This window comes from Salmo trutta, chromosome 5, assembly GCF_901001165.1.
Source record: "Salmo trutta chromosome 5, fSalTru1.1, whole genome shotgun sequence".
Taxonomy (NCBI): Eukaryota; Metazoa; Chordata; class Actinopteri; order Salmoniformes; family Salmonidae; genus Salmo; species Salmo trutta.
The window spans coordinates 38,859,529-38,884,291 of NC_042961.1; the positions used below are offsets into that span (position 1 = coordinate 38,859,529).

Below are 24,763 nucleotides of genomic sequence, written 5' to 3' on the forward strand. Positions count from 1 at the left end.
ACAAAAGTCGCCTAAAGACTCTCAGACCATGAGAAACAAGTTTCTCTGGTCTGATGAAACCAAGATTGAAGTCTTTGGCCCGAATGCCAAGTGTCACGTCTGGAGAAAACCTGGCACCATCCCTATGGTGAAGCATGGTGGTGGCAGCATCATGCTGTGGGGATGTTTTTCAGCGGCAGGGACTGGGAGGGAAAGATGAACGGAGCAAAGTACAGAGAGATGAAAAACTGTGTGTGTGGGGGGGTTCCACCTTCCAACAGGACAACGACCTTAAGCACACAGCCAAGACAACGCAGGAGTGGCTTCGGGACAAGTCTCTGAATGTCCTTGAGTGGCCCAGCCAGAGCCGGTCTTGAACCCAATCGAACATCTCTGGAGAAACCTGAAAATAGCTATACAGCAATGCTCCCCATCTAACCTGACAGCTTGAGAGGATCTGCAGAGAAAAATGGGAGAAACTCCCCAAATACAGGTGTGCCAAGCTTGTAGCATCATACCCAAGAAGACTTGATACTGTAATCGCAGCCAAAGGTACTTCAACAAAGTACTGAGTAAAGGGTCTGAATACTTATGTAAATGTGATATTTCAGTTTGTTATAAATTAGCAAAAATAAATTTTTTCTAACTATTTTGCTTTGTCATTATGGGGTATTGTGTGACGATTGATGAGGGGGAAAATAACATTGAATACATAATACGAATACGTCTGTAACAAAACGTGGAAAAAGTTAAGGGGCCAGAATACTTTCTGAAGGCACTGTATGTAAAGATAATGAGAGACATGAGTTGAAGGGAGAAGAGGGCAGTGTTTTCATATGCATTGTGTGCGTTTGAGATTGCAGCCGGCGACTCCAAACTGACTCATCTACAAATCACCTGGCATCCTAATTGCCTACCGAGTATGATTTGTAGATCAGTTGTAGTCAATCTCCAACATACCTATAGTACGCAGCAGGGGAGAGGAGACCATGAAAGTTAACTATGTACAGTGGGGGTCATAGGTTAGAGGTCAGGTTCTAGGCTGAGTCGGTCCTCTTGTAGGTCACCATGCTGTTGACCTTGTGGATGGAGGTGGTGAAGGAGCGCAGGCGAACCTCCTCCGACTGGTCAATGATCTGGGGGCCTGACTCCTCCCACTTGTCCGGCACTTCCAGGTCCTTGTCGGTGTAGACGAGGAGGTCGAAGGCACCTGGGGAGAAAGCTCAAGGGTCATCATCAGGCAGCGTGGTAAAATGTCATTAACACCACATGGAAGTGACTGCAACAATTATGCAAGGAGAAATGATAGCCTACCAACTCAACATAGGCTCTTTGTACAAAGCAGTCAATGGGTCTTTCTATAACCTAGGGTACCAGTGAGGACTTCCTACGCTGGACAACTAGTTACAGCTGTTGATAAATCATTGATAACAAATCTGCCAATTTTTTTCTTGTCATTACATTAATATATAGGGGAGGGGGATCATAGCTTTATTCAAAAATTCACAAGTTTATTTAAAACCTGTTTAACCCTTTTCTGTCCTTGCATTTATGTCGTAAGTTGCCGTTATCATATTTTATGCATTAATAAGTTCAATTAGACATTGAATTTGAACCCTGTAAGAATCCTGGATCTAGCTGTCAGACAGTTGTTTGTATAGAGATCTCAGAAATGCAGTATAACTACATAACATTTCATATCTCCTTATGTTTACAGGGCAAAAACAGGTTTCACAGGCACACAAATCCACAATAATAAATGTGATTGCAAAAATGAATGCTTCTAACCGATAGTCATCTTACCTTGATACTTAAAACTTAAATCGATATTGTCATTAACGTGGTTCTTCAATAATTATGCACAATACTTGTTGGATGCGCATTTGGTGTCCAGCTGATTAGTTACGCTTTGATATTTTCACACATCTGATCCAGGAAGGAATTTTTCGAATGACAGTCAAGTGCCAAACAGCTGTAGTGATAGCACATGTGAAAACAGGTGTTCGTGAGAAACGTCCAGAGTATTTGGTGTCTCATTAGTTATGCCGGTGAAGACAGTTGTGTCTGGATCCACGTTGAATCTAATATCCTTAGCAAATTGACGTTGATGGTCGGTTATTGTTATTGTCTGCTTGACTTACAGCAGGGTCTCGTTAGATTTAACAGATGAAGGATCAAGGTAATGTGTTCATGTTTTTGTGCACATTCACTGTGCGCAATTGTGGAGGACAGAGTATTGCACAACACCCAAAGCTATTCCTATGAATTATTATGGATATAATGACAAGTTACATAGCCTAGTGGTAATGAAATAACATTACAAATACATTTTGTTTTCCAAAAAACAAAATGCAATGTTAAACAATACAAGGGGCTTGACGTAGCCTACTTGAACTTGGAGCTCAGAAATTCAAGTATCTCTTAGGTCTACCTTGAAAATCAGACATTTCCTTAATTTGGTGCTTGAAAGGTCCTTGCAATTATTGGAGCCAATTTAAAAGTTCTCCTGCTCCCTTATAATTACAATTAAGTGCTTGGAAAAAAATCCCGAAAGTCGTTGAATTTCACTGTATGATGTCTGTATGAACCCTGATTAAAGGATGTATCCTAGGCCTGTTGTTGTGGGTCAATTCACTTTTATTTCTCTCAGTACACATGTGGAACTGCATGAAAATCCTTTAAAATGTTGTGTTTCACAATATTTTTTTTATCCCAATGTCACACATTGGCCTCATTATTTCTAGAAAGACCACATAGGATATTTGTTTTCATCAGGATATTTTCTGGCACACAACGTGTCCGGCAATATTTTGGTTTGTCTGCCTTCTTATATTTAATTTTTATTTTTTATTGGCCAAAAGCCACCAATTAACGGACAACAGAAACACTGGTTCACACACACAGTACTCACAGGCAGTCTCCAGCAGGGGTAGGAAGGTGACAGTGGCGGTGATCTGTCTGATGACTGAGCGAATCTCATCCTGGATGGACTTGATGGATTTCTCCCTGGGAGCACTGAGAGAAGAGACGCACAAAGACAACCACACATTTACTCTCAATGTCAAACCATACTGCACTATTGCACCAAGTGGTCAGGCATGACTTAACCTTGTCCTAACTGCAGCGATCTGCATGATAGGAAAAGTCAACATTGGCAAGCGGTGAAATAGCAAATGCAACAAAAATAGCCAAAGGGCATAAAGTGATTACCTCTTCATAAAAAGTACCCACATTCTCAAAGTATGACACTGTTCCTAGTGGCCTGGTGGGAAGTACTATAAGGCTACAAATAGTCCAGCGTGTTCTAAGTAGTGTAGTGGCTGTGTGTGGTGGTCAGGTCCACTGATGGATTATCCTCCATTACCTGATCTCCTTGGCACTCTTGTCACACTCAATGTCAAACTGCCACCTCTCCAGCACCTCGTTGGTCTCCAGACATGTGATCACCAGCACCAGCTTCTGCACTGTGCAGTCAAACAGCCACTCTGCAATACAGAGACACAAGTTATACACCAGACTACAGTAAGAAAACAGATATACTGTGAGGGAATGAAAATTGAAAACAATGATCAAGATGGTGAAAACCCAAGTCTGGCTGAACCCTAACTCAAAGTCCTTCAGAGTCTGGCAAGGCTCTTGGGTCTTTCCATTTGATTTCAATCAATCACTTTTGACCGCACCCCTTTTGATTTAGCACATTCACTAATTTGTTCGTAAACCATGTCAACAGTGTAGCTAGCAAGCCACAGGTAGCCTAGTGGTTAGAGCGTTGGGCGAGTAACCGAAAGGTTGCAGGATCGAATCCCCGAGCTGACGAGGAAAAAGAAATCTGTCGTTCTGCCCCTGAACAAGGCAGTTTAACCCACTGTTCCCCGGTAGGCCAGAAAATGTTCTTAACTGACTTGCCTAGTTAAATAAAGGTTAAATTAAAGTAAAAACTTGCATGCAAATCAATCAGATTTGACCATTCAGACAATTCAAATGGCCAGGATACAGATTTATAGCAAGCCACATTTATTCAGACTGCAGGAAAAAGTAAAGATTCAAATCGGATATCCAAATAAATAGGATCAAACTGCTAATGTGCAGCGGTGGAAAAGTTACCCAATTGAGTAAAAGTAAACATACCGTAATAGAAAATGACTAAAGTAAAAGTCACCCAGTAAAATACTACTTAAGTATCAAAAGTAAATGCTAAAGTAAAAGCATAAATCATTTCTAATTTCTTATATCAAGCAAACCAGACGACATCATTGTTTTTTTTAACTTGATGGATAGCCAGGGGCACACTCAGTCAATTTACAAATGAAGCATTTGTGTTTAGTGAATCCGCCAGATCAGGTAGTAGGGATGACCAGGGATGCTCTCTTGATAAGTGCTTGAATTGGACCATTTCCTGTCCTGCCAAACTTTCAAAATGTAAACAATACTTTTGGGTATCAGGGAAACTTTATGGAGTAAAAAGTACATCATTTTCTTTAGGAATGTAGTGAAGTAATAGTTGTAAAAAATATAAATGTACACCTATCCCCGCCAAAATACTTAAGTAACATTAGCAGTTTAACGTATGTTTTACTTAAGTACTTTACACCACTGCCAATGTGAACAAAGAGGAGAGGTGGGCGATTTAACTTGAAGCGGTGCATTCTGAGTGTGTAAATAATGCAACAATGATGTGCTTTTCATACAATAGGTAACCTTAGGCTAACTCATACGAAGCATAAAGACTAGTTTCCAAATAATCTGCGGGACAACAAAATGATTTTCTTCACAAAATTGTCTAATCTGATCGCCCACTCCCAGCCTAAAAAACACCGAACGCGCCGCAATGATCTCTGTCGAGAACTGCAGGTTCCGCAGCCCTCGACTCCTGGCCCCCATAAATAAAAACAACAAAATGGTGCCGTTAATATACGGAAGTTTAAATGACTTCTACATTTACTCAAGCAGTATTTTACTGGGTGACTTTCACTTTAGTCATTCTCCATTAGGGTATCTCTACTTTTACTTCAGAATGACAATTGGATAGTTTTTTCGGAGTTAAGATCACAGAGATAAAATCACTGTACTGTGTGATATGGCAGTCGCTGTCCCCAAATAACGTTCTGCGCATGTGCTAAATTCAACTAAATGACGTTTATTTAATTCTGTACCTTTGAGTTGAGATACCACGTTGGTCAGGTAGTTCTTCAGTTTGGTGTCAGTAGTGAGCTGAAGGCTCATGTCATACTGGGTGACTCGGGAGAACGTCTCCGGAGGGTAGATCCCTCGCTGGTACAGGATGCTGTTGATACCGAATGCTGCAGGGAGAAAAACAACGTAACTAGCTAAACGTTACAACCAACCACACTGGTAGTTAAGTTAGCTAGTTAACGTATCTACAAAATACAGAATGTTGATAACTATGATTGAAGCAAATACATTTACAACGTATGGCCGTGCACAAATGCGGATGTGGTAGCTGAAAACAATGTTAGCTAGCGTCCACAAAGAAAATCCTCGCCATGTTATTCATGCAGCATGCCTTTCCTTTTTTTTGTTGATCAGTCACAAAAACTGCCCAAATAAAACCAAGTCGGTGAAATACTTACAGAAAAACTCGGCCACAAGCTCAGCGCTTCCTTTCAGGGTAATACCTTTCAGTGTGCTCGTCATTATTGAACTATTTAGCTATATCCTTTTACTGTATTGTATTTTCTCGTCAGATCTTTCTACCCGCCACCCAGTTTGAAATGTGTTAGCGTTGGACTTCCTGCGCATGCGTTTTACCAACGTGTCGCATAGTTGATGACGTTTTCAACAATGTTGGCTTTTTTACTCTAGAGGGCGATGTTCACTAGATTTAGAGATTTACAAACTTCTGCAGGTAATTTCTCATCCATGCCATTATACTGTATAAGAAGCCTCCAGACATAGCATATGCTTTTCCAATCAGCAGTTACAACAATAACAAAGCGACTCCCCGCCACTGTTTCGGTAAAAAGCTGAGGGATGGGGCTGCAGAAATGTAATCGCTCAAATTCACAGACAGTGTATGGATGCAAGGACTGATCATCCATGATATCAAAATCATAGTTTTAACCATGTTTTGAGGCTATACAGTGTTTGTAAAACAAGCTTATATTTTGAGTTCTGATAAGGTAAGACAGTTAAACTAAACTCATGAGTCATTTATACGTTATATTCTTCAAGAGTCAATGGGTGCATATCATTTCATTCATAAATCCAATAATGGATGTAGCAACTGCTTTAACCATTCCATTTTTTTTCTCAACATGTTCTTACTCTAGACTGTTTCAACACCATTATCCTTTACTGTTTAATTCATAGGCCACTACAAAATCATGCGGTTTTACGATCTTCTTCATCATAATTATTTTTTAGAGATAGCAATAGTGCTGCTGGGAAAAGTTATTTGTAAATATGAAAGGATCCCATTACCCTTTACCCTCTCACCAGTGGCCTGCCTTTGACCACCACTTTGTCTGTCTTTTTTCATTTTAGATGAGCTACAACACACCATCAAGTCAAAAACCATATGTGCAACAATCTTACATTTTTCCAGCGATAACTATATCATCTGCCAGATGTCACAACACTGTTGAGGAATAATGCCACACCTGAAAATGTGATGTTGTCTATGGAAAGCACGTTCTCTTTCCTGGTACTGTGGATAACCATACAGGCAATATGACCTAACAGTGAAATTATCTTTTGCACAGTACTCACACGTTGGTCATTGAAACATGCATTATCCCTACCACAGGCATGATGTTCATCATCCTATCAATAAGTTATGAAAGTTCTGTGAACATCCAGACAAGGGTAAAGAACACAAAAGCCCATCAACTAAATGCAGGATTTAAGAGGTGTAGAATACACCATAGCAGGGTTGTGTTTGTGTGTAAAATATAGCCGATAGCCTTTCCCCAGTCCTGGTACTCCCCGGTGCCACAGCAAAGGTTACCTAGCCTTCGATCAAGTACAGTACAGGACAAGGAGAGGACCTTGTAAAAACCTAAAGTGTACCAGATGTCTCTCATAGCGTTGAAGAGGCTGCAGACTAGTTTAGGCCTCACACAGGTTAGCTGTGACAAAGATTCATTTTCCAATATGTGGAGGTGTAATGAATTGAGCCAGGAGTTTTTCCTGACCATGTGACTGAATATATGGTCTGGAGTTTTTCCTGTTCAGGTCATATGATCAAGAAAAACGCATGGTCCTATAGCCTGGCCTGTATATACACTGAATATTGCATACATTAGGAACACCTTCCTAATATCGAGTTGCAACCCCCCTTTTTCCCTCAGAACAGCCACAATTCGTTGGGGCATGGACTCTTCAAGGTGTCGAAAGCGTTCCACAGTTGTGTGATGTTCGCTGGATGTCCTTTGGGTGCTGGACCATTGTTGATACACACAGGAAACTGTTGAGCGTGAAAAACCCAACAGTGCTGCAGTTCTTGACACAAATCGATGCGCCTGGCATCTACTACCATACCCTGTTTAAACGCACTTACATTTTTTATCTTGCCCATTCACCCTCTGAATGGCACACACACAGTCCATGTCTCAATTGTTTCAAGACTTACAAATCCTTCTTTAACCTGTCTCCTCCCTTTCATCTACACTGATTGAAGTGGATTTAACAAGTGGCATCAATAAGGGATCATAGCTTTCACCTGGATTCACCTGGTCAGTCTATGTGGAAAGAGTGGGAAAGGAAGGTTGTTCTTAATGTTTTGTATACTCACTGTATATATATTTTTAATAGGCCTACGAATGCAACAAAGTCCTTCATTCTCACATTTCTGTTTGAATTTGAACAAAGTCTCTGCTTTAAATTAGCAACAATGTGATAACTTTCCAATGACGATAAAAATAAAAGTTGGTGGTCCTCCCTCTGTCCTTGAACAACAGTATTGGCCAAGTGGTGCTTGAGTCTGGTCCAATCCCAGCCCACTGAATAACCAACCAACCAACCAGCTGTCATTTTTCAGATTGTGCAATCTAACTGTTCAATAATTGTATCCAAAGACCTCAGCACCAGTGTTACGTTTCACAAAAGAGACTGTGGTTGCTGGCATGAAGTCCTCTCAAGAGTAAAAGTTATACTATTTCACAAAAAGTGAAAAGAGTTGTCTTTCTCTTCTCTCTTTTGGGTGTCAGCAACTCTTTTGAATGGCTTACTTGTTTTGAGTCCAGTTCCCAGTACCACTAGGCCTAAACTACTACTATTTTATCATTGTATAAATAGAAAATCACACTCTGGCTCTCAAACACCGCAACAAAACATTATAACAACATCATTCAAGTATAATAACTCCCCCTTTACATGCAAATGTGTATAATGACAGATTCTCAAAATAAGTACTATTTATTTAATACCATATCAAGTTTGGCCACCACTTATTTTGTGAATCGAAACGTTAAATTCCCACCAGCACATGGCATGCGAGGTGTTAGGTTTGTGTGCTGATGTTATGCTGTCAACACACAGTATGATGAAGTGTTTGTAGCAAATTCATTCTCCCAGGTCTTAGCAGATAGCGAGAGAGAGAGAGAGGACAGATTCTATCCCTTTAGTGACAGATGTGTACACTTACCCTCCTGGCACTTTGCCTGTGTTCCCTAGTGTTCCATAAGCAACAGCTGGAGATTAACACACACACACACACACACGCACCCACACACACGCACACACACACACACACACACACACACACACACACACACACACACACACACACACACACACACACACACACACACACACACACACACACACACACACACACACACACACACACACACACACACACACACACACACACACACCCCTAATGCTTTATTATGTCATATACACGCACACACACCACAGGATGTTTATGCTAGGCCTATAGCGCTGTCAGAGATGTGTATGTGTGTCAGCTAACGTTTCTCTGATTAATGATGGTCACTAAATACGATTCAGTGTCGGATTTTTAATGTCCTATAAGGTCTCTCTTTTCAAACAAGCTTTGTTAAACACAGGATAGTGATGGCTAATGCATAGAGTATGTGTTTACTGTTTAATGGTAACCCCAGCTAACAATTCTAGGGAGAGAGAATGTTTTTGTAATGTTACCGGTAATGTTCCCGTAATGTTTGAGTGTCCAGTTTTCCATTAGGGGAACATGCTATCTATGCTAGCAAAACAATTCTGCTAACTTTTTTAGCATGTTTTGGTGTTAAAGTTAGAACATTCCCTTAATGTCAAGCAGAGTTTATCTAGAACGTGGTTACAATATTCTTAGAATATACAACATTAATGTCCCAGACACATTTTATGGGACGTTGCAAGAACATACCTATGTCCATTTTTCTGAAGGTTAACATTCTTGACACGTTTTTTTGAGAACGTTGCAAGAACATTCCTGTGTCCAGTTTTCTGTGGGTCAGGAGAATATTTCATCAACGTCACATCAAACATACACAGAGCATGGTTGCCATGTTCCCAGAATATAAGATCTGAATGTTCTAAACACGTTTCATGAGAACGGCGCAAGAATATTCATGTGTCCAGTTTTCTGAGGGTTAGGAGAATATTCCATCAACGTCCCACCAAACATACATTGAACAGACTGTAACTATCCTATCACGCTCCCTTTCTCTTTTTCTCTATTTTCTCCTCACTGTCCACTCATGCTCCGTCCCACACTCTCTTCCGCAGTCGATGGTTCCAGACCTTCTCCTTATCCAGCCCACGTTATGTCTCGACCTTGCCTTTCCTGTCACGGTGCACAGCGGCACAGCTGTGTTTTCGTACAGGACCAGTCAGAGGGTAGCTGGCTCACTGTCTATATGAGACTCTGTGACTCTGCTGTGGAGAGGCCTGCTGGGTTCATAGAGCCAATCTAGCATGTTTCTTTTTTTAGTCTTTTTTTTGTGGGAGTCTGCTAGAATGAACTGTGGGAGGATGATCCAGCAACTTTCCTTTAGCTGTCTGTCTGTGCATGCCTGCCTGCCGGCCGCTCTCTCGCTCTCTTCTCCTAATCTACCTATCCATCTCAGTCAGCCTTATCATCAGAAGGCTTTCCTCCAGCCAGGGCCCATTTCCCAGGATGCACCAATATTATTTTTTACACCCGTATAGTCGGTTAGCCAGATGTATATGCTGAGCCCATGAATCAGTTGACGATCACTGTAAACTTTGAACACTCATTACAAACACACGTTGTGTTTGTGGGGGTACGAGGAGGAGTGTGTGTGTGTGTGTGTGTGTGTGTGTGTGTGTGTGTGTGTGTGTGTGCGCATGCAAGCATATGCATATGTGTGTGTTTGCATGAGTGTGTACATGCGTGCAGATGTGTGTGTGTTTGTTTCACTCCCTGGCTTTGGCACTACTGCCCTGTCGCATACATCCAGCCTTTGCAGCCCTGACGCAACCAATAATACAACTCACCTGGTTTTGTTTATCCCTGCTGTGTGTGGATGCGTATTAGTACATTCCCTCTTGTTTTGGCATTGCAAAATAGCCACTCTGCTGAAAACACGGACTGGTACTGGGAAAGTTTGTGTTGAACCACGGACCGCAATCCAACACCAAACATAGGCCATATTAGTAGGGGAATGAAGCAAAACTGTTCAAGAAAGCACTGTATGAGATTGTGTATGTGTTTATATTTATGGGCATTATAATGTGTTTTTACATGTTTCATTACATGTTTCATTACATGTCAAGCATCTGACTAGTTCGTCAGACACGTCTCAGACACACATCTGCAGATCCATCATGCCCAGGGGCCCATGCACAGACACACACACACACAAACAGTCCTGTGTTATCTTTACCATTGTAGCGCACCTTTGCCGTGTATACTATCCAATGAGAGAGGCCATAAATTGAGGTAAAAAAGCTCTTTTAAACAGGGTTTATGTATGGTGAAAGAGGGTCAGTGTGCCTGGGTGAAAACAGTGCTCATTCATCTAGTGTCAGAGCTTGTGTGTGTGTGTGTGTGTTGAGGCTCACTGATTACATCCCGAGCTCAGCTAGCTCACTTAATACACTTCCACCTGGACCAGAATGCAGTTTGGCAGCTAAAAATAGACCCAGTGGCCACAGTGGGCTTCCTTTGTGTGAGGTGGGGATCTTGTTAAAAGCAGGGATGAATTACCTCATATGGCCCCCGCTCTGACCCTCTTCCGCCACGTGCCACTCCAAAGAAAGGAAAAGGAGACTGTTTATATACAGTACCAGTCAAAAGTTTGGACACACCTACTCATTCAATGATTTTCCTTAATTTTTACTATTTTCTACATTGTAGAATAATAGTGAAGACATCAACACTATGAAATAACACATATGGAATCATGTAGTAACCAAAAAAGTGTTAAACAAATGAAAAGATATTTTATATTTGAGATTCTTCAAAGTAGCCACCCTTTGCCTTGATGACAGCTTTGCACACTCTTGGCATTCTCTCAACCAGCTTCATGAGGTAATCACCTGAACCGCCACAGGAAATGAAGACCGAGGGTTACCTTTGCTGCAGAGGATATGTTCATTAGAGTTACCAAAGGAGCGTGATATATTTTTATGGATGGTCCAGCCCCTTCTTGGGGCTCCATTTTAACAAACCTAATGCAATTGTAAATCTTGTGGTGGGGCTATAGGTCTGGGGGTGTGTCATAAATATTTTAGCTATTTTCATTGCTGGAATGAGGAAGCGCAATAGCTTGTGGTGGCGCTAAAGGCCTGGGTTTTGTTAAATAAATAATATAAGGGCACAAGGTGAGACCCAGATGCAGACACAGGAGGCAGATGGGTAGAGTCTTTGTTGTTTATTTAATCCAAAAGGAGTAGGCAAGAGAATGGTCGTGGACAGGCAAAAGGTCAAAACCAGATTCTGAGTCCAAGAAAGTAAAGAGTGGCAGACAGGCTCGATGTCAGGGCAGGCAGAAGGGTCAGGCAGGCGGGTACGGAGTCCATAAAAAAAACAGGCAAGGGTCAAAACCGGGAAGACTAGAAAAGGAGAATAGAAACAGGAGCACGGGAAAACACACTGGTTGACTTGAAAACATACAAGACGAACTGGCACAGAGAGACAGGAAACACAGGGATAAATACACTGGGGTAAATAAGCGATACCTGGAGGTGGAGACAATCACAAGAACAGGCGAAACAGATCAGGGCGTGACAGTACCTACCCCCCTAGGGATGCCAGCTGGTGTCCTACCCGGGTGCATAACTGGCTGACAGGGGTTCCGGCGATGAAAATTGACGATGAGGGCCAGGTCCAGGATGTCTATAGCAGGAACCCAGCACCTCTCCTCTGGACCATAACCCTCCCAGTCAAACAGGTACTGGAAACCCCTGCCCCATGGTCGAACCCTCAGGTGGCGTCTCACCGTATACTACGGCTGGCCATCAATGACCCATTGGGGAGGGATGGGCCTAGAAACGGAAAACAAAGGACTGAGACAAGGGCTTAGGTATGTTGACCTTCGCTTCTTGCTCTGGGAAGAGCAGGGGCTGATATTCCATGGAGCATTAGTCCAGTAGCCGAGCAGGGGAGAGTGTTTCTGGCATATTCCACCCAGACCAGTTGCTGACTCCAGGTGGTGGGGTTACTGGCAACAAGACACCGGAGTGCCCTCTCCATATCTTGATTAGCTCGCTCTGACTGGCCGTTGGACTGGGAATGAAACCCGGAGGACAGGCTGGCTGACGACCGATAAGGGTGAAGAACACCTTCCAGAATTGGGATGAAAACTGAGGACCCTGATCTGAGACAATGTTGACCGGGAGTCCATGGATTCGGAAGACGTGCTGCACCATGAGCTGGGCAGTCTCCTTGGTGGAAAGTAATTTAGGAAGAGGGATGAAATGGGCGGCCTTGGAGAACCTGTCAACCACTATCAGGATGGTGGTGTTGCCATCTGACAGAGGAAGCCCAGTGACAAAATCCAGGGAAATATGGGACCAGGAAGTGGCTGAAGGAGACCAGACGGAGCTTGTCGTGGAGTCTAGCTTTGAGCACACACCATGAATGCGGCGACGAAGGCCGAGACATCAGGAGCCATGGTGGGCCACCAGAAGTGCTGTCGGAAGACGAGCACCAGAATAACAGGTAAGCCTGGAGGAGTGAGCCCATTCCAGGACATGGGGCCGGACTGAATCAGGAACAAACATCCGTTTAGCCGGACCTTCCCCAGGGTCCGGCTGGGAACGTTGTGCTTTGCAAACCAGAGCCTCAATAACTCAGACAACCGCAGCCGCCAAACATGAAGCAGGGAGGATGGTCTCTGATTCCGAGGGTGTGGCAGCGAACTGTACAGGCGGGAAAGGGCGTCCGGCTTCACGTTTTTAGACCCTGGGCGGTAGGAGATGGTGAAATTAAACCTAGTGAATAACAGAGCCCACTGGGCCTGCCTAGAGTTAAGGCGCTTGGCTGTGCGGAGATATTCCAAATTCTTGTGGTCGGTCCAATCAAAAAATGGATGTTCCGCCCCTTCCAGCCAATGCCTACACTCCTCCAGGGCCATCTTTACTGCTAGGAGTTCCCGGTTGCCAACGTCATAGTTCCTCTCCGCCGAGTTGAGACGATGGGACATGAAGGCACAAGGATGAAGCTTTTGATCGCTGGGAAAGAACGGCCCCTACTCCCACGTCGGAAACGTCAACCTCCACCACAAACTGACAGGTCGGATCCGGATGGATGAGGATGGGGCAGTGGTGAATCGTTGCTTCAAATCCACAAAAGCCTTGTTTGCTGCTGGTGACCTTGTGAACGGTACCTTGGGAGAGGTGAGTGCAGAGAGGGGAGCCGCCAGGGAGCTGTAGCCCCGAATGAAACGTCGGTAAAAATTTGCAAAACCCAGAAACTGCTGTAGCTGCATTCTGGATGTGGGTTGGGCCCAATCCACCACCGCTCTCACTTTTTCCGGATCCATCTGAACATTCCCTTCAGAGATGATGTATCCCAGAAAAGTGATTGTGAAGCGGTGGAACTCGCACTTCTCCACTTTAACAAACAACTGGTTCTCCAGGAGGCACTGAAGAAATTGTCGAACATGGAGAACGTGTTCCTGGGCAGAACGGGAGGAAACCAGGATGTCATCGAGGTATACAAAAACAAACCGATTCAACATGTCCCGGAGCACATCGTTAACCAGAGCCTGGACAAACTGGCACAGAGAGACAAGAAAAACAGGGATAAATACACTGGGGAAAATAAGCTACACCTGGAAGAGGGGGAGACAATCACAAGAACAGGTGAAACAGATCAGGGCGTGACATTATAGGTGTGATGAGGGCTTGGCACTCACTGGCTAATCAATGTGTTTCATGGCTTAATACTGCATGCCATTGTCTCAAGGTTATTGACAGTCTCTAGTGATGATCTTTGTGTTGTCATCAACTCAAATTCGTCTGGGGGCACGGAATATTCACTTCATAGTCCATTGTGGATTAATTCAGTTTATTAAACAGTAAACAAGAACATCCAGTGTTTGCTAAATATGTTTGGATTGTTGACAGTCAAAATGTTGGCAATTGGCTTTTATGTATCACACTTTCCTCAAATAAAAAATATTTTTTCCCCATAAATTGTAATTTATGTGTGAAGCACGTTCTCAATAAGCAATATATACATTGCCTTGCAAATGTATTCATTTTTCCTATTTTCTTGCATTACAACCTGTAATTTAACTAGATTTTTATTTGGATTTCATGTAATGGACATATACAAAATAGTCCAAATTGGTGAAGTGAAATGAAAAAAATTACTTGTTTAAAAAAATTCTAACAAATAAAAACAGAAAAGTGGTGCGTGCATATGTATTCACCCCCCTTGCTATGAAGCCCCTAAATAAGATCTAGTGCAACCAATCACCTTCAGAAGTCACATAATTAGTTAAATAAAGTCCACCTGTGTGTAATGTAAGTGTCACATGATCTCAGTATATATACACTTGTTCCGAAATGCCCAAGAGTCTGTAACACCACCAAGCAAGCGACACCATGAAGACCAAGGAGCTCTCCAAACAGGTCAGGGACAAAGTTGTGGAGAAATACAGATCAAGGTTAGGTTATTAAAAAATATCAGAAACTTTGAACATCCCACGGAGCACCATTAAATCCATTATTAAAAATGGAAAGAATATGGCACCACAACAAACCTGCCAAGAGAGGGCCGCCCACCAAAACTCACGGACCAGGCAAGGAGGGAATTAATCAGAGAGGCAACAAAGAGATGAAAGATAACCCTGAAGGAGCTGCAAAGCTTCACAGTGGAGATTGGAGTATCTGTCCATAGGACCACTTTAAGCCATACACTCCACAGAGCTGGGCTTTACGAAAGAGTGACCAGAAAAAAATAAGCAAACACATTTGGTGTTCATCAAAAGGCATGTGGGAGTCTCCCCAAACATATGGAAGAAGGTACTCTGGTCAGATTAAACTAAAATTGAGCTTTTTGGCCATCAAGGAAAACGCTATGTCTGGCGCAAACCCAACACCTCTCATCACCCCGAGAATACCATCCACAGTGAAGCATGGTGGTGGCAGCAGCATGCTGTGGGGATGTTTTTCATGGGCAGGGACTGGGAAACTGGTCAGAATTGAAGGAATGATGGATGGTGCTAAATACAGGGAATTCTTGAGGGAAACCTGTTTCAGTCTTCCAGAGATTTGAGGCAAGGATGGAGGTTCACCTTCCAGCAGGACAATGACCCTAAGCATACTGCTAAAGAAACACTCGAGTGGTTTAAGGGGAAACATTTAAATGTCTTGCAATAGCCTAGTCAAACCCCAGACCTCAATCCAATTGAGAATCTGTGTTATGACTTAAAGATTGCTGTACACAAGTGGAACCCATCCAACTTGAAGGAGCTGAAGCAGTTTTGCCTTGAAGAATGGGCAAAAATCCCAGTGGCTAGATGTGCCAAGCTTATAGAGACATACCCCAAGAGACTTGCAGCCATAATTGCTGCAAAAGGTGGCTCTACAAAGTACTGCCTTTGGGGGGGTGAATAGTTATGCACAATCAAGTTTTCAGTTTTTTTGTCTTATTTTTTGTTTGTTTCACATTATTTTATTTTGCATCTTCAAAGAGGTAGGCATGTTGTGTAAATCAAATGATACAAACCCCCCCCCCAAAATCTATTTTAATTCCAGGTTGTAAGCCAACAAAATAGGAAAAATGACCAATGACAAGGGGTGGGATACTTTCGCAAGCCACTGTAGCCTAGGTCGACCATTGATGTGGTGTTATAGGAATTAATCATTTGAATAGCCTGTGTTTGGAGGAGCATGTCTTTGGTAACCAGACAAGAGTCGCTCTTTGAAAATTGGGACACCTGAATGGAGTAGCTTATGCACTGCAGGTGAATTGTGAATAATGCAAAAGCATAATAGCCAAAGCCTCACGAATAGACCATATAGAAGCCTTTTATGGATAGGCTACTTGGCTAATGCATGGCCAGGATAACAAATACAATGCATTTGGAAAGAAGTCAGACCCATTGACTTTTTACACATTTTGTTACGCTACAGCTTTATTCTAAAATTGATTAAATAGTTTTTTCCTCCCATCAATCTACACACAATACCCCATAATGACAAATCAAAAACAAGGTTTTAGAAATGTTTGCTAATTTATAAAAAACAAGAAACTGAAATATCACATTACATAAGTATTCATACACTTCATTCAATACTTTGTTTGTGTAAGGGGTGTGTAACTGGTGGCAGGGAAGTCAGACGAAGTCAGACGTTTAGGCCGAGGTAGGTATAGTATTTTGTGTGCTCTAGGGCAACGGTGTCTAGATGGAATAATCTATTTGTGGTCCTGGCAACTGGACCTTTTTTCGAACACCATTATTTTTGTCTTACTGAGATTTACTGTCAGGGCCCAGATGTGGCAGAATCTGTGCAGAAGATCTACAGTAGATGCTGCTGTAGGCCCTCCTTGGTTGGTGACAGAAGCACCAGATCATCAGCAAACAGTAGAGACTTGACTTCAGATTCTATTAGGGTGAGGCCGAGTGCTGCAGACTGTTCTAATGCCATCGCTAATTTGTTGATATATATGTTGAAGAGGGTGGGGCTTAAGCTGCATCCCTGTCTCACGCCACGGCCTTGTGGAAAGAAGTGTGTGTGTTTTTTGCCAATTTTAACCGCACACTTTTTGTTTGTGTACATGGATTTTATGTCTTATGTTTTTCCCCCAACACCACTTTCCATCAATTTGTATAGCAGACCCTCATGCCAAATTGAGTCAGTCTTTTTTGAAATCAACAAAGCATGAGAATACTTTGCCTTTGTTTTGGTTTGTTTGTTTGTCAATTAGGGTGTGCAGGGTGAATACGTGGTCTGTCGTACAGCCATTTGGTAAAAAAACTATTTAACATTTGCTCAGTACATTGTTTTCACTGAGGAAATGTACGAGTCTGCTGTTAATGATAATGCAGAGGATTTCCCCAAGGTTGCTGTTGATGCACATTCCACGGTAGTTATTGGGGGCAAATATGTCTCCACTTTTGTGGATTGGTGTCACGTTCTGACCAGTAAGGGGTCATTTGTTATTGTAGTTTGGTCAGGACGTGGCAGGGGGGTATTTGTTTTATGCGGTTCGGGGTGTGTGTTTATGTAGAGGGGTGTTTGGTTTGAGTATTCCGGGGTTTTTGGGTTATGTTCTATGTGTCATATTCTAGGTTCTATCTATGTTGTGTATTTCTTTGTGTTGGCCTGGTATGGCTCTCAATCAGGAACAGCTGTACATTGTTGTTGCTGATTGAGAGTCATACTTAGGTAGCCTGTTTTCACCTGTCCCTTTGTGGGAAGTTGTATTCGTGCACTGCTATGTTTAGCCTGCAGAACTGTTAGCTGTGGTTTCGTTTCGTTGTTTTTGTGTGGTGTTCGTAATAAAGTAAATATGAGCATTCACGTACCCGCTGCATTTTGGTTCACTTCCTCCGACGACCGTTACAATTGGGGTGATCAGTCCTTGGTTCCAAATATTGGGGAAGATGCCAGAGCTAAGGATGATGTTAAAGAGTTGAAGTATTGCCAATTGGAATTTGTTGTCTGTATATTTTATAATTTCATTGAGGATACCATCAACACGACAGCACTTTTTGGGTTGAAGGGTTGTATTTTGTCCTGTAGTTCATTCAATGTAATTGGAGAATCCAGTGGGTTCTGGTAGTCTTGAATAGTTGATTTTAAGATTTTTATTTGATCATGTATATGTTTTTGCTGTTTGTTCTTTGTTATAGGGCCAAAAAGATTGGAGAAGTGGTTTACCCATACATCTCCATTTTGGATAGATAACTCTTCGTGTTGTTTGTTTAGTGTTTTCCAATTTTCCCAGAAGTGATTAGAGTCTATGTATTATTCAATTACATTGAGCTGATTTCTGACGTGCTGTTCCTTCTTTTTCCATAGTGTATTTTTGTATTGTTTTAGTGATTCGCCATAGTGATGTAAGGTGTAAACTCTGGGTCTCTATGTTTTTGGTTGGATAGGTTTCTCAATTTCTTTCTTAGGTTTTTGCATTCTTCATCAAACCATTTGTCATTGTTATTCATTTTCTTCGGTTTTCTGTTTGACATTTTTTTATTTGCTAGGGAAGCCAAGAGGTCAAATATTCTGTTTAGATTTTCTACTGCCAAGTTTACACCTTCACTATTACAGTGGAACGTTTTGTCCAGGAAGTTGTCTAAAAGGGATTTCTTAATATTATTCAGTTCCTTTGGCTTTGATGCCACATGATTGAGTATTGCTCTGTTCAAGTAGACTGTGATTCTGATAAGGGTATCAGTGGGCTGACCTGAACACTCTGAGAAACTCTGGGTTGAGGTCAGTGATAAAGTAGTCTACAATACTACTGCCAAGAGATGAGCTATAGGTGTGCCTACCATAGGAGGCCCCTCAGACTTCCATTGACTGTGCACCTACCCAGCGTGCGACAGAGCTGCAGGAGTTTGTCCCCCTGTGTGCTGAGGGTGTCAGGTTCTTGTCCAGTTCTGGCATTTAGGTCACCACAGACTAGTACATGTCCCTGGGCCTGGAAATGATTGATTTCCCCCTCCAGGATGGTGAAGCTGTCTTCATTAAAGTATGGGGATTCTACTGGGGGGATATAGGTAGCACAAATGAGGATATTTTTCTGTTGCTCTCTCACTCTCTCTCACTCTCCCCCTTTCTCTTGCTCTCACTCTCTTTCACAGCCTCTCATTCTCCTTATCGCTCCAGTTCTCCCCTTTCAGCCTGCACTGTTTGAGCTAGTGCAGTAGCCCCTATCTTCGTGTGACACGTCCTCTGTGCGCCTCTGAGGCTTCGAGTGAGAATGGGGAATGAGAGGAGCAAGGGGAGTTGAAAATGGATTCCTCCCCAGATGGCAGGTAAGCCCTTGGGCACCACACTCACCGATGCCCTGGCTGCATCCATCAAGCCAATAAATCCCAAATGGGAAACCTGGGAGAGCGGCGGTTTTCCATTTCATCGGTCCGGGACCAGCACTCTGTTTCTCTCACTTGCAGAGACTGAAGGTTTACTCTAGGTTCACTGCATGGGAGCGGTTAGAGTGGTTGGAACTGTGTATGGAGAAAAAGCGAGAGGGGGAGAGTGGGGGGGAGAGAAAAGGTAGAAAGAGGGGGAGAATGAGAGGTAGAGATAGAATGTAGAGGGAAAGGAAGTGAGAGGTAGAGTGTGTCTGGTTTACAGGGTAGGTTAACTGAGCGACATCTGTCCAGTGGTATGACCTTTCACCTCTGTGATCTGATAGGGGTCACAGACAGGAAGTGCTGCCTGGGTCAGTGGTGTTGAGTGAGGGGTGGAAACCGTTCTACCACAAACACATACTCTATGTACCTGTTATGGTCTTTAAAGATGCAGTCTGGGATCTTATGTACAACAAATTCGTAACATATTGTACAAATTAGATGAATAACATATTATACGAATTGGATGACGTAGTATACACAAAACGGGGACCAGTTTTTGCTCGTGATCACCGCTTTTAAAACTACTGTCTGAAATTATACAAAAGTTCTGGAGCACCACTAAAAGAGAGAAGGAGAGAAACGAGTGAGAATAAGATACAGAGAGAGGATGGAGTGGGACAAACAGATGACTGATGAATCAAAAGTGACGGGGAGGGAAAACGAGAGAAACTGTAGGAGGAGAGTGCAAACAGTAAACTAAGTGAACAAACCCAAATCTCTACACTATTCCAATCAAATAAGACAACCGATGACAACCTTGACAGTACTGTGTGTATGTGTCACAGTTAAGCTGCGGTGTGCGGCGATGTCACCCAGACCCGCACGCCACAGGAACGGTTAAAATTTACGACGTGGTAACACCATGTACACAAACCACAACTACCGCTCTTTTATTTTGGCAAGGTCGGGGCCTGGGGCTCCCGCTGGTTCTGCAGGATACTTCGTTGTATATATCACTGTCTGTGTGTATGCTGCCTACCCTGGCGGCCGTCATGCAGGCAGCGACTCACATATTTACCCCGGCTGACTCATCACTTTTCCCCTCTCTTTTCACGTCCTCCGTCTTTTTCTCATCAATCCTTTCTTTCTCTCTCTTCTCCTCTCCTTACCTGTTATCACTTTACCATCTTGTCCTTTCAATTCAGCTGTCTTACCCCTCTCCTCTAGCACTTCTCCTCTAGCCCCTCTCCTCTAGCACTTCTCCTCTAGCCCCTCTCCTCTGGCACTTCTCCTCTAGCACTTCTCCTCTATCACTTCTCCTCTAGCACTTCTCCTCTATCACTTCTCCTCTAGCACTTCTCCTCTAGCTCCTCTCCTCTAGCACTGCTCTACTAGCCCCTCTCCTCTAGCCCCTCTCCTCTAGCACCTCTCTACTAGCCCCTCTCCCCTAGAACCTTTACTAGCCCCTCTCCTGTAGCCCCTCTCCTCTAGCCCCTCTACTTACACTTCTCTACTAGCCCCTCTCCTTTAGCCCCTCTCCTCTAGGCCCTCTCCTCTAGGCCCTCTCCTCTAACCCCTCCTCTCTAGCCCCTCTCCTCTAGCCCCTCTCCTCTAGCCCCTCTCCTCTAGCCCCTCTCCTCTAACCCCTCTCCTCTAGCCCCTCTCCTCTAGCCCCTCCTCTCTAGCCCCTCTCCTCTAGCCCCTCTCCTCTAGCCCCTCTCCTCTAGCCCCTCTCCTCTAACCCCTCTCCTCTAGGCCCTCTCCTCTAACCCCTCCTCTCTAGCCCCTCTCCTCTAGCCCCTCTCCTCTAGCCCCTCTCCTCTAGCCCCTCTCCTCTAACCCCTCTCCTCTAGCCCCTCTCCTTTAGCCCCTCTCCTCTAGGCCCTCTCCTCTAGGCCCTCTCCTCTAACCCCTCCTCTCTAGCCCCTCTCCTCTAGCCCCTCTCCTCTAGCCCCTCTCCTGCACATTTGCTTTTCTTTCCTCCCACTTCTTGTTTCTTTTCCATCATTTCCATCCTCTCTTCTCCCTCCTACTGCTGGAGTGGAATCAGGAGCTCAGGACCGACCTGGAGCTCCAGACATCGCTACTCAGCCAGGAACAGTGCTCTCTCTCTCTCTCACGCTCTCTTTCTCTACCCCTCTTTCTCTCTGCTCTCTTTCCTTCTTTCTCTCACTACCTCTTTCTCTCTGACCTCTCTTTCATGGGGCCCATGCTTGTTTATTTGTTCTACTTTGTGTTTATTTTTTATACTAAGAGAGAGAAAAGGAGAGAGAAAGGAAAGAAAGAGAGAGAGGTCCTGAGATCCAGACATTCTTGAAGAGGAGAACAGAAGCTCCAGACCAAAGGGAAACACTTGGCCAAGAGCCACTAGTACACTGTAGACTCCAAGTCTTCAATAGTGACCCTGAAACTTTTTCCCTATCAATCAATGTATCTCTCTCTCTCCTCTGCCTTCTTGCGCAAGGTATGTATAAAAAGTGGGTGGTTTTATCATGTCTAAATCTAGACATGTGACAAGGTACAGTTTTTAAGAGTCTTGCTTTGGAACTCACCGTGGTGACTCTCCGGTGGGGATTGCTGGCGAAGGGTATCGCCCTAATTCATTGTACGCAGAGAGAACAGGTCTTGTTGATACAGTCATTCGAGCCAACTGGATAACACATTAAGCACTTGCCATACTAACTGGAGCTGTGCTCTGCACCAGCTGTGCACGTGGCCAAAAAGAAACCACGCTGAAAAAACAACACAAGCCCTCTAATCGCATAGCCGTATTGGGAAGTGAGTTACCTGAGCCGGGCGCTAACTTATTTATTAACCATTCAACTTTGTTTAGGATATTGGGTATTATTTCGATAGGTTGTTGATTTTAGCGGAGTTTTGAGTTCCAGAGACAGTGTATGACATAATGAACCAATGGAGTCTATATGTGTTAGTGCGTGTAACAATCCTACCTGGTTTTCCAACACAAGAGCCCTGTTCTCTACCAATGTCTGGCCGGACATTTTAAGAGGTCAAAGGTCAAATTTGGCCTCAGATGGTCCTCCAATCAGACCACAGTGAACTTCTCCTTCAAGCTACTGAATCATCTAGCTCTTCTCCCCTTCCTCTCCTCCTCATCTTTCACTCATTTGCCCTGTCTTTTTCCTTCCATTATCGTCCTCACTGACTTGGTCAGATTCTTATCTCCTCCATCCCTCACACCTTCTCTTGATGTGAGATTACAAACCAGACATTACATGATTTAATAATGTCTTTGGTTTGTTGTTTGTTGGTGGAAAGCCCAGATTCTTGTTTTGTCTGATTGTGCTTATTGCTCCAGCAGCATTTGCAACGCAATCTCCTCAGCTGTGTTGTGTGTTGGGGAGAGGAGATGAAGACAAAGACTAGATGAGGGAGATGAAACAACTGAACCTGCAAACCTCAGATCAGATAACACCAGCATGGGTGTCCACTTAGCAGGCATACCTTTCCCTCAACACCTAGTACCTGAGGGGGCAACCAGACTGTCTGGAGAGAAACAGACTATATTTCTAAACATTGCAGTCCGTCCTTTTCTTCACCATTATCAGCATCAGGTGTCAAGTCAAGTCGCTTTCTGCTGCCATCTCTGTGTCCATCTTCCTTGCTACTTATGTACCGCACCCCGAAAAATCTTGTTTTAATAAAGCTGAATAAAATAGTTAGTAGGTCTATTGGGGAAATAACTACCTCACTGTTGGCTTTTTAAAAGTCACGGAACACTGACCTTTATTTCAGCAATTGAATTTGTACTGGAAAAAAGGCTGACAATGCTTGATTTTGGATGTCTTGACAAAGACTCCATTGCAAGTCGCACCTCCGAGTCCCCCCTTTCTCTCCCTCAACCTCTTGGTGACAGGTGAGACTTTTTGTGTTTGTTCTCGTCCACCACCGTAGTAACACAAGCATAGCCAAACAGTGATTCTATCAGGGAAGGGAAATAGCATACCTGAATTCACCAGAGCACGAGCAAACGAGGCCTTTTCTCTCAGCCCCGTCGGTGTGTTGTCTCGTCTGTGCTGGGGCATGTCTGACGTGCTAACAAAGCAGTAGGGAGTTGGCTGGGACAGCAGCCCAACGATAGAGACGATAAAGCAAGCATCATTTCATCATTGTGTCTCATTAAACACCGTTTACAGAGACGGTCTACACTCTCTCACTCCCTTACACATAATATCATAGCTATATTGATAACGCCATGGAGAAATCAATATGTTGTAAGAGCTTGGACAATCCATACCAAAGTTTACCATTGTTGCCACTTCATTTTCTGCTCCTGACTAGAACAAAACACTTCTCAAGTTTTATCCCCATTTTCAAATGGAGATGATCGGAGCATTTGGCGGACACAAAGCTCTCCACAAAAAAAGGCTAGTTTTTGCCCAGTCAGGCCCTTTAAAACACAGGAGCAGGAGCTGGCTGATGATTTGTACTGAGAGGAAAGAAACTCAATTTTCCTACTGTTGTTTTAAACCTGCGTTCATTGGGAGCCCTGTAGCGCCTGTAGCTCATTATAACCCAAAGGCTCTGCGATTGGATTTGCCAGCCATTTGGAATGGATAGCCCGCGGGGTCACAGGGGTCGCCTGTCTATGCAGTCAAGAGATCAGCTGACTGACTCATTATATTTATCGGAGGGGTAGATAAGTTACTTCCAGACGGTCGGGTCGGCCGCTCGATCGGACCCCATCGCGTGTGATGAAGGTGCACTCTGTTGAGGTGGAAAGGGTTTGGAGGAATAAAGCTGCTTCGCATGTCACAGACTAGCATTGACACTCTTTTAAACCTGTCTCAGAGACTGAGCTTAAGTCACTGAGATCTGGGCTGTGCTTGAAACCTCCATATCAGTTTTTTGTTCACTCCTATTATCATGCCTGAGATCAGGTATGGCTTGACAAGGATAAAAGAATTTGCTACGGCGCGATAGAAGAGTTACCTACAGCCCCATAGAAGAGTTATCTACGGCGCCATAGAAGAGTTATCTACAGCATGATAAAAGAATTCGCTGCGGTGCGATAGAAGAATTATCTACAGCACCATAGAAGAGTTACCTACAGCACCATAGAAGAGTTACCTATGGCGCGATAGAAGAGTTACCTACAGCACCATAGAAGAGTTACCTACAGCGCGATAGAAGAGTTATCTACGGCGCCATAGAAGAGTTATCTACGGCGCCATAGAAGAGTTACCTACGGCGCCATAGAAGAATTACCTACGGCACCATAGAAGAATTACCTACGGCACCATAGAAGAATTATCTACGGCACCATAGAAGAGTTATCTACGGCACCATAGAAGGGTTATCTACGGCACCATAGAAGGGTTATCTACGGCACC

General features: G+C 43.6%; 1 protein-coding gene across 1 annotated transcript; it reads right to left on the minus strand.

Moving 5' to 3' along the window:
* Positions 1-628: 628 nt before the first annotated feature.
* On the minus strand, positions 629-5,733 carry LOC115194121 (mitotic spindle assembly checkpoint protein MAD2A). Its single transcript, XM_029753513.1, has 5 exons — positions 5,571-5,733; positions 5,133-5,279; positions 3,344-3,464; positions 2,891-2,994; positions 629-1,189 (listed from the first exon to the last, which is right to left on the minus strand). Exons 1-5 carry the CDS (start codon positions 5,632-5,634, stop codon positions 1,017-1,019), a joined length of 609 nt encoding a protein of 202 aa, XP_029609373.1. The 5' UTR covers positions 5,635-5,733; the 3' UTR covers positions 629-1,016.
* Between the last annotated feature and the right edge of the window lie 19,030 nt (positions 5,734-24,763).

Coding starts and splice junctions, on each gene's coding strand:
- LOC115194121 (XM_029753513.1), bottom strand. CDS start 5,634: ATGACGAGCACACTGAAAGGTATTACCCTGAAAGGAAGCGCTGAGCTT. Junction 3,465..5,132: donor CGTGGTATCTCAACTCAAAG/GTACAGAATTAA, acceptor TCTGTATTGCAG/AGTGGCTGTTTGACTGCACA. Junction 1,190..2,890: donor ACCCCTGCTGGAGACTGCCT/GTGAGTACTGTG, acceptor CTTTCTCCCCAG/GTGCCTTCGACCTCCTCGTC.